This window comes from Sceloporus occidentalis, unplaced genomic scaffold, assembly GCF_023333645.1.
Source record: "Sceloporus occidentalis isolate IW3139 unplaced genomic scaffold, rSceOcc1.0.p SCAF_81, whole genome shotgun sequence".
NCBI lineage: Eukaryota > Metazoa > Chordata > Lepidosauria > Squamata > Phrynosomatidae > Sceloporus > Sceloporus occidentalis.
The window spans coordinates 1,648,169-1,658,597 of record NW_028317061.1 but is presented as its reverse complement, the minus strand read 5'-3'; the positions used below and the strand labels follow the sequence as shown (position 1 = coordinate 1,658,597).

The window sequence follows — 10,429 nt, the reverse complement described above, 5'->3', positions numbered from 1 at the left end:
AATTCAATTTTTTAAAAAAAATGTCTTAAGCTTCCAAAATTACAAGAAAAAAATGAATACGTTTAATCGCCCTATCACTTTAGAAGATATCTTTTGAGCCAGTAATAATCTCTTTATACTTTAAACCAGCCAGCAATATGGGTAATAATGGTAGCATTCTTACTGAGATGTTGAGGGCAGTGATATTTCCAATTCCCAAACCAGAGAAAAAAATTTGATATTAAGATATTTTTGAAAGTACTAACTGATAGGTTGAAGGGGATTATTTCAGATCTAATTTATTCAGGTCTGGCAGGGTTTGTATAAGGATGATCACGGAGCAACAATATATGCAGACTGTCCAATATGTCCATAGAAGTAAGTAGGAATTCCACCCCCTCTTTCTATAAAGCTCTTGATGAAGAAACAGCATTCAGTATAGTGGGTGGAATTTACTTTTTGAAGTCTTAATGGCATCTGTTTTTACAGGATTATGTAAAGATTTTATGTTAAGTTTATATACATCGCCACAAGAGAAAATTGTAGGTAATAGTCTTGATTCGGATTGGTTCGGGATAACCAATGAGACAAGGCATGGCTGCCAACTATCGACATAATTGTATATTTTATCCATTAAGCCCCTGGCAGCTTATATCCAAAAAACGGAAGAACATTTCTGGAATCCTATTTCATTAAGTTTTGTTCATTGGTTTGCCTTCTATAGATACAGAGTCATCTCTCCCTCTCACACATTTACTATTATTATATTATAATTTAGAGAAGCTTCAATTGCAGGCAGTGTGTGTGCACTACACACCCTCTCCCCTTTCTCCTGTTATTCTTTTCTTAGCAGCATTGTCTCACATACTGACCCCCTTCCCTGTCAGTATGGTCTCTGCATCTGCAAAGCAAGATCAGAGGAGACCAGAAAACAACTGTGAGCAGGGGGTAGGGGCAGATACAAGGCAAGGGAGGGCACAGACAGAACTTGGGGACACAGGGGGAGAGAGACTTTTTGGGGCAACAAATTATGTTCCAATTAACCCTCCCCCCAAAAAAAATCTGTGGATGAAAGGGCAGGAAAAGCAATTTGTTGTCCAATAATGAATAAGCAAAACATTTTACAAAAAAATTGTCTGAAATGATTTGGGGCCTTACGCACAAATCTATTAGATATTGGTCTCTGATTCTCGTTTTAGTTAAGTAATCTCAACTGTTTTATAGAGAGGAAATGTTTAAGCTCTCTGAGAATGGTAAAAGAATGTATGATTAGGATATGAATAGGAATGTTTAAGCTGCACCTAAAATATCATTTATTACACATAGGATTGTGCTTGATTGCTGCAATTGCTTTGCTTTTTTCCTGTTAATATTTAATGAATATATAGATTTTGATCAAGTTATATAGTTATATATATAGCTGTGTATGATAATCACAATCTGGATATTTATTCTGTATATTTTTAATAATACTTCAACTAGTAAAACTACTTTTTCATTAGGTGCTTTTAGATTATTTTGTATTAATAAAGTACATTTATATTTTCTGTGTACTTTTTCTACAGAACTGGTGTATAATATTCAGTTATTGAAAACTAGTAAGAATCAAGCAGAAACATAATATGAGGTATGCCTCAACGGAGGACTGAAATGATTTCATTATTTTTGTTTTTGTAGGTTAGTAAATATAGATGGACAATTGAAAACTGAAGGACATTTGAATTGGTTATTATTTTCCTGAAATGAAGCAAAAAAAGACCAAAAAGAAAAAACTTTCACCGATAGCAGAAGAAAATTAAATTCATTTGAATGTCATTATAATGAAGGTATGACTTGTTGTTTTAAAATAATAGAAATTCAGAAAATGATGCATAGGGCTAACACTCAAAATAAGAATAAAAATAAGTATATAATTAAATTCACCTTTTATATATGTTTACCAAAGGGGCCAATATTAGAAGAGGGGACTCTCTCTCTCTCTCTCTCTCTCTCTCAATATTAGCACCCTTTTTAAACATGAGCAAAGAATATCAAACAATTGCAAACAACTGGATATCAAACAATTGAAAACACAAAAAAAAGGATTGTTAATATAATATAATATATATGCCACGGTTCTAAGCACCCTTAAGTCAATACTTTGTGTTATCTCCCTTTGCGAAGATAACAGCTTTGAATCATCTCCTATAATGTCTGATGAGGTTGGAGAATACATGGCAAGGGATCTGAGACCATTCCACCGTACACAATGTCTCCAGATCCTTCAGACTTCGAGGTCGATACTGGTGCACTTTCCTCTGCAGTTCTCCCCGCAGTTTTTCTATGAGGTTCAGGTCATGGGGACTGCGATGACCATGGTAGCACGTTAATTTTGTGGTCAGTAAATCATTTTGTATGTTTTGGATTATTGTCCTGCTGGAAGATCCAGGAGATAACAGGCACGAGGTACATTTCCGTATGGCTAGCTCTCTGCGTGTCAGTTGTTTTCTGTGGCTGTCACCCCTAAAAGCAATGGGTTTTATTTTACGTGATTAATGTAATAGATAGACAGATGTCGCCAGATAACTAACCATACCTGCTCCTGGTGTCTTATCTTGGACCCGTTTTCTTTACTGACTCTGTTAATAGCAAAATAAGAAATATTGCTTTCCTGCATATTTCATTCTTTATATACGGAAGCTATGCAAATAAATTTAGTATGATGGAATGAGGCACTCACAGTTCACTGCAGCTGCAAATCCAAAGCAGCTAGAATGCATAAAAAATGAACAATTTCACGTATAAATGTAATAATTAAGTAAGGAGACCCCGGATCATATGAGTTCATAATCGTAAACAGCTGTCAAATGTGCAAATGGAATTGCCATTTTATTCACACTTCCTCATTTAGTTTTCAAACTGGGTATTCATATACATCATGTATATTATATATCACTTTTCTCTATCATTTTTCTCTAGACCTGTCTCTGTGTTGATATATATACAATATAGTATTACTTGCTGTTATTAGATTTCAGAGTACTGATAATACATAGATCCATAGTCATCGCCTAACTGGTGATATTGTCACTGGTAAATTTGTATTTTAAGGAAAGGTAATGTCCGAACATTTATGACTGTTCCTTTACAATAAAGGGGAACATTAACCTAATGTATTACTGGTATCAGATTCAAAGTATTTTTTCAAACATTTACAAAACTTATGGGCTCCGGCTACCCGGAGCCTTCGCTTGCAGGACACGGCCAGGAATGCCAACTGACGTCAGCGGGCGGTCCCATGACGTCGGTGGGAGGTCCTGCTCACGTTAATGGGAGTTCCCGCCGATGTTGGTGGGCGATCCCGCTGACGTTAATGGCCGTTCCCGCTTACATCGGGGGCAGTCCCGCTGATGTCGGGGGACCACCCCAATTTAAAGAAAAGTGGGCGGGGATTCGGGTCTTGACCCGGAGAACCGGACAGGCAGTGCTCGTCCGGCAATCTCCGGGTCAAACCAGGTATGGTAGGCACAGGGAGCTTAAGCTGTCTTGCAGAATGTAGTATGGCAGGCTGGGGAAGAAGAGAGGCTACAAGAACATCTTTAGTCACTAAAGGAGCGAACAGGCAATCTTTAGCTGGTGTAGATGGACAATCACACACACAACCCCACTGTGAAAGCAAGAGAGATATACAAATGTAAAATAATGTTATACTGTCTTTCCATGTCTGTTATTTAAATGAAATTCAGTCGACCTCAATCAGGAAAGCCAGTGTAATCCTATATATCTTCCTGCTATCCACTTTTATTCTGTTCAGTATATTAGAAGGGCATATCCACTCTTCAGAGAAGTGAAAACTCCTGCTGCGTGTAATCTACTGGGAAAAAGCACTTAATTAACCTTAGTAAATGTTAATGATTTATTTATCTGCACTACATAAGACAGGATCATATGAAACAAGCTAGGTTTTTTATCTGAAAACTATTATTAAGTCAAGCATATATTCTATACAAACACTCGTATAATGGCGCATTAAGCATGACAGATTGACATCGTGATAGAGAAAATTGTTTGCTTTTAGTTGACATGGTAGAATGAACTTGTTACCTAGATGGAATATGAGTTAACGAGTTGACAACATGATTACCGGGGCTCTGATTATTCCAATTAAACTTGCAGTTCACTACACCATATCTGTGTATTTTTGTTATACGTTACATTGAAAAAAAAACAACCAGACTATACACTTCCAAAATATCGCTATTTACTTAAATAAAATTCAAATATTTAAAAAAAAATAAGGAACACTTATTATTCATCTTTTTTGAAGGGTATCTTCAACCACAAAGAGGCATTTCAAATCTAATGAAATAAGAAATTAACTGACTATTTTAAGTGTCATTTTATTAATAGGAAACCTAAAAATACAATAAAGTATAAAAATAAGCTCAAAAACATTTTTTTGTTTATTTAATAAAACAAGTTTGAATAATACATTAGTAGCAGTTAGAACTAACCAACTTAACTACACATTATGAAAATGTCACACTTTTCTAGATTGAGTAAAATACATAAATAGTACAATTAGAATAAAAACGTCTCTTTATATCCATAAATGATCCATGATCTCCAATCCTGGAAAAGATTTTCAACGTGTGAAAAAAGTAAGTGAAAAAAATATTTAATTTGTAGCCACATTTTTGAGATGCATACCACTTGTTGGGGAAAAATAGTTAATATGCACTAAAGTATATTTAATTTATAAACATATACAGTATAATATGTGCATATCTTTGTCCTGCAAGCATCCACACATTAAAACAAAGAAGTCGTTCTTTAACTGTATGCTTTTTGATTCTAGAACCCGTGCCTTCTTGAGAATGGGTTTGAACTGTGGGGGAGGATCCAGGGTGGACCACCTACGCTATATCACCTTGAAGTGTCCTTCAAGTTGCAAAAATTAAACACAATGTACAAACATTATTTTCCAATAATGCAACATGACATCAACAAACAGATTTGTTTGAAATAGAAAGAGTTACGCTATGCTAATCATTGCTTCATTAGATGTTACAGCGTAATTACAAGCTTGAAGAAAGCAAATCAGCCATAATGAAAACTGATTAATAGCTTGTGAAGGATTCATCTTTGAACCTCAGGGTTATGTCATCATATCATAAATTCAGCATGCGTATGGAATTGTACAGTATGTTACTGGACACAGTTATTTGATGGATAGAAAGTACATCAAGAACAGTAACGAAAAATCTTTAACACCCCATATTAAGCACATGACTTGTCTAATAACATCATCTAAATGTTAGAAGTCACTTGCATATTGAACAGTGTTTAGTGACTGTTTAACTAATACAACGTGACATTTGTTAACACACGTCTGTGAATGTATATATAAATATAATAGTGTACAGCGCTAAATACACCCCACTGTGATAAATAAATGAAGTAAGTTAATAAAAGACAAACCTTACAGATCCCCTCAGCGACATATCCTTCACAAGGGGCCAGGCCCTCAATATTTAAATACATTGAAAACAAACTTAGCAGCCACTGCTAAACTCCTAAAAATGGATCTGAGTAAGAAGAAAAACAAATATAAAAAATGGACAGAGCTAAATATAAAATAATTAAAACAAACATGTAGGTTCTCCAATATTTTGATAAAAATAAATATCTTATTACCCATAAATCAATAAACAAACACATAATAATAAACAAAAACATTAGTAGTGGGTAAGTCAATAATAAGAATACCAATTGGTATATAGAATATCTACAATATCTTAATAAACAAATTATTCAATACCTTAATGTTAACGCTTGCTTAAGTATCATAGGGAGTACAGGAGGAAAAAAACTTCACATTTGTAGACAATGTTGTCTTAGATGGAGTGTAAATTTGAATACCGTATTGGCTCAGATATAGGCCGCCCCAGTATATAGGCCGCACCCTAAAGGTTGGTGCTTTTTTAAAGAAAAAGTTTTTTTCTTTAAAAAAGCACCAAAAAAACATGCTGCCACTCTGTCCCCCCCCCCCCCGAGATATGCTGCCACTGTCCTCCTCCCCCCGAGATATGCTGCCACTGTCCTCCTCACTTACCGGAGCAGACTCCCGGGTGTCTTGCGGGGCCGGTGGGGGACATCTACGCAATACGCGTATACGCTATTGCGTAGATGTCCCCCGCCGGCCCCGCAAGACACCCGGGAGTCTGCTCCGGTAAGTCGGGGGGGGCAGAGGTAAAACGCATCGTGCGGACGGTCCGCACGATGCGCTTAGACAACCTCCCGTGCCGGCACCCCCCCCGTGGGAAGTGCTGGCAGGGGAGGCTGTCTGAGCGTATCGGGGAGTAGGATGCAGGTCCCCTGCACCGCTGCGGGGGATCTGTATCCAAACCCCGCTGCCTGCCCGGCGCCTGGGATTGCATGTCCCGGGCGTCGGGCGCTAGACCCCGAATATAGGCCGCACCCCCACTTTAAAAACTTAAAGTGGGGGAAAAAAGTGCGGCCTATATTGGAGCCAATACGGTAACTTACTTGAATAGGTATGGAGAAAAATTAGGACCGGGCCGGGAGAATTCAAGAACCATCTATGTCCAAATGCAACGCATTTTAGCCTCGCTGTACCCTTCTCAAGCTAGAACGTACGATAGTGAATACCTTATTATGTCTGTAGTTATCAGAAAGATGATTTATATGATATGCTAATAACAGAGACAAAATGTGCAATTAGTTGGATTGCTATATACAGTATATAGGATTTACATGTATTAAGCACAAGCTCAATGTTGTTTAATTAAGTTAATTTGTGTTATGCTTTAAGATATAAATGCGACATACACTATTTTAGGTAGGTTTTAAAATAAAAATAAAAACAGAAATGCGATTATTTGGAGGAAATCCCTTGATTAGTATGTGTACAAGATCGAGTGATCATTATATTGCAGATAGAGCATGGGTGTGAGTTTGTCATTGTTAATAGTAAGCCATGTGTAAATTGTATGATTACAATTATTTAGGGATACGGAGGAGGTATATAGCATGTGTCTCAGCAGATAATAAAACCACATCTTGTAAAGTTAGAAGTGTGAAATAAAAGAGAATGGTCTTTTGTGTGAACAGCAATAGTGCTAACAGACACAAAAATGAATGCAACTATGGTAGCGGAACTGCATCTCTAAGGTGAATTGAATCCTTGGCTAAGAAAATGAGTTTATTTAGACGACAATACTAACTTACTTAGAATTCCAGGCATGGATATTGTGAGTGGCATGCTTTGATAATCCTCTATATCTAGCACTAAAAAAATGCATGGTTTCTCACATCACACTGCGGTTTGTATTTATCAGTAAATCTGAAATTACAAAACCAATTCCGAAGTCCTCTCTTTCAACTGCTCTGAGTGTATACCCTACTCATTGAAGGAGTCTATTCAATGAAACATGTAATTGCTGGCTGGTGACATGACGGTGTAGTTGAGATGAATAACAGAGGTGAGAAAGGTCTCCGATTTTCCACCTTCATATGTAAGATCTTTTCGAACACTTCGATGAGAAACCTAAAGTGTTTTCATTTTTGGCTCGGAGAGTACGACACAATCAGTAGAGGACAACTCCAACTGGGCCAACCACACAGGCCAGAGATTTACCAAGCAGGGACCTTTTGTAACCTTTTCCCCATACTGTAACTGTAAAGGAGGCACTTAAGCTTAGTTAATACAGCCTCTTTAATTGCTTTTAACAAGATGAAGAATTTTGTGGAGTATTATTTCTGTTGACGATTGCGAAACCACCTTGCTGTGTCTTCCAGGAATGTAATAAAATACCATAAGCATAAATGTAATGTGTTTTCTAAATGTTGTTTTGTAGCATTATGGGAATCTTAAAAGTGTCTTAGAAACAAAATCACCTTTATGAGATAATTAATCTAGCTGTAGAGTCTGTTCTCGTAGCTTATTTTATCTACAGTGGTTTCAGGGAGCTTTAACTGCTTATTCATCAATAGCTTAACGTGTTTTCTTTAGCCGTTTGCTCAAACTGCATTATAAGAATTCAGACAAAAAGAGCTCATTGCTTAGATGTATGGCTTCCACCTACTTAGGAGGTGAGGACTTAGCCCATGGATAATAATAATAATAACTCTAAGGTTGTAACACTAATGACGTTGTCTGACCAATAAAGCAATCATTTAGTTTTGCTTGTTTAATTTAAAATAATATTGAATTGGAGTTGGAAGAAATTATAATAAAATATTATAGTGGATATAGAAAGTATGGTCCAAACAGTAGTCGGAACTATAAAAAGGTGATAAAATGGACTTCTGGCTATCATCACCTCAACTGTAACACTAAGCTTGTAAGGTTAAAGTCACAAGCATTTGCATTGATTTGATGTTGTGCAATGTTTAACATTGATGCAATGTTAATGAATAGAACGGAGAATATTCTGAGTTTTAAACACAAAAGACTAATAATGTAGCTTGAACTGGTGAAGCATTTGAAAAACAAGAAATGTTAACCCGCTTAATATAAATTTTATATTGAAAGCATCAGGGGGATTCCCATGCGATTCTGTATTGTTTGTGAAATACGAGATCATTCATTAATACATGTTTTCTTTTGCTTTACTTAGATATCTACTTTACCTCGTGAATTCCTGTTTTAAAGAGAAAAAAAAAAAAATGGATATACAAAATTCCACAGAACATAATTGCACTTCGGAACAACTAACAAAAGGGATTACAAGCAAGATTCTTGTTTCACTTATATTGTCTATATTGACATTGATGACAACTGCAATAAACTCTCTCGTAATTGCTGCAATAATTGTGACACGGAAGCTCCATCATCCTGCCAACTATTTGATATGCTCCCTTGCGGTGACAGACTTTCTTGTTGCCGTATTGGTGATGCCTTTCAGTATTATATATATCATAAAAGAAACATGGCTTATGGGCCAAGCTGTGTGTGACATCTGGTTAAGTGTTGATATAACGTGCTGCACATGTTCTATATTACATCTGTCAGCCATTGCACTTGATCGTTATAGAGCTATTACCGATGCAGTGGAATACGCAAGAAAAAGAACGCCTCAACACGCTGCCTTCATGATCGCGGTGGTATGGATTCTTTCCATTTTTATATCTTTGCCAATTTTGTTTTGGCGGCACCAAAGCGACACCAGAGAAGACGAGTGCATCATTAAACACGATCATATTGTTTTTACCATATATTCTACATTCGGGGCATTTTATATCCCGTTGGTGTTGATACTTATTCTTTATTACAAAATCTATAAGGCAGCAAAATCGTTATATCACAAACGGAGCATAAGCAGAGTTGAAAGAGAACAAAATGGACAGGTGCTTTTGGAAGCCTGTGGAAAAAGTTCGACCATGTGTATAGCGGAAAAGTCTTTTTCAGATCATTCGACTGACTTCGATAGAATTCATATTACGGTGCGGAACACCAGGGCGGAAATGAGACAGGAAAAAGCTTGGAGAAGACAAAAAATATCCAGCACAAGAGAACGGAAAGCAGCAACAACTCTAGGATTAATTTTGGGGGCCTTTGTTATCTGTTGGTTGCCGTTCTTTGTGAAGGAAGTTATTGTCAACATTTGTCAGGCATGTTACATATCTGATGATATGTCAAACTTTCTGACATGGCTTGGATACCTCAATTCCCTAATCAACCCTCTCATTTATACCATCTTCAATGAAGACTTCAAAAAAGCATTCCAGAAGCTAATGCGATGCAGACATTACCTTTGAAGACAAAATACTTGAAATATTTTTACATTTGATGAAAAATGTAAATGAACCTATGTTGGCAATGTTATAAAATATAGTTAATTTAAATGCCTCCTTAAAGTAATTGGGGAACCTTTTTTATTGAACAAATATTTTGCATAAAAAGCATGTTTTATTTCTCGACCAATCAGTTACTTTGGTAACAAAATACAATAAACACAGAAACAGGAGTTGTCCTCTTTACCAAGATCCTTGTGTTTTTTTCATATAAAAAAAGTTTAGATTTTGGCGCATACTGTACATGCTGCTTTGCAAAAATTTGTATTTCACAGATTTGTAAACTAAATGAGAGACTTTTTTCTTAGCGTTTCACATTCAAAATCCTCATTGTGAAAGGAAGAATCATTCATTTTGACATAAACATCTATACCGATACATAGACATATCTGGGAAGGCTCTTGGTCTTCTGTCTTGGAGTTCACCCTCTTCCACTCCACATGGAGGCTGGTAGGGGATGGAGCTGAGACAAGAGAAGAAGCCTAACAAGGCAAAGAGTGGATGGAGCTAAATATCATACCTCTAGAAGTCATACAACTGTACCCAAATTGCTAGATAGAAAGTTCAAAGGTAGTAAAACTAAGCTATATGTAGCAAAAAAATTGGAAGCTGCGTTCATTTCCTTTAAGTAAAAACTACCTATTAAACATAA

The 10,429-nt window shown here is 36.4% G+C and overlaps 1 protein-coding gene across 1 annotated transcript; it reads left to right on the top strand.

Annotated features, from left to right (window-relative positions):
• Positions 1 to 8,649: 8,649 nt before the first annotated feature.
• LOC149285308 (5-hydroxytryptamine receptor 1F-like) lies at positions 8,650 to 9,741 on the top strand. The gene has a single exon (XM_089495513.1). The coding sequence runs from the start codon at positions 8,650 to 8,652 to the stop codon at positions 9,739 to 9,741; it is 1,092 nt and encodes a 363-aa protein (XP_089351639.1).
• Positions 9,742 to 10,429: the final 688 nt, after the last annotated feature.

Excerpts from the sequence above, each read along its gene's own strand:
- LOC149285308 (XM_089495513.1), top strand. The coding sequence starts at position 8,650 with ATGGATATACAAAATTCCACAGAACATAATTGCACTTCGGAACAACTA.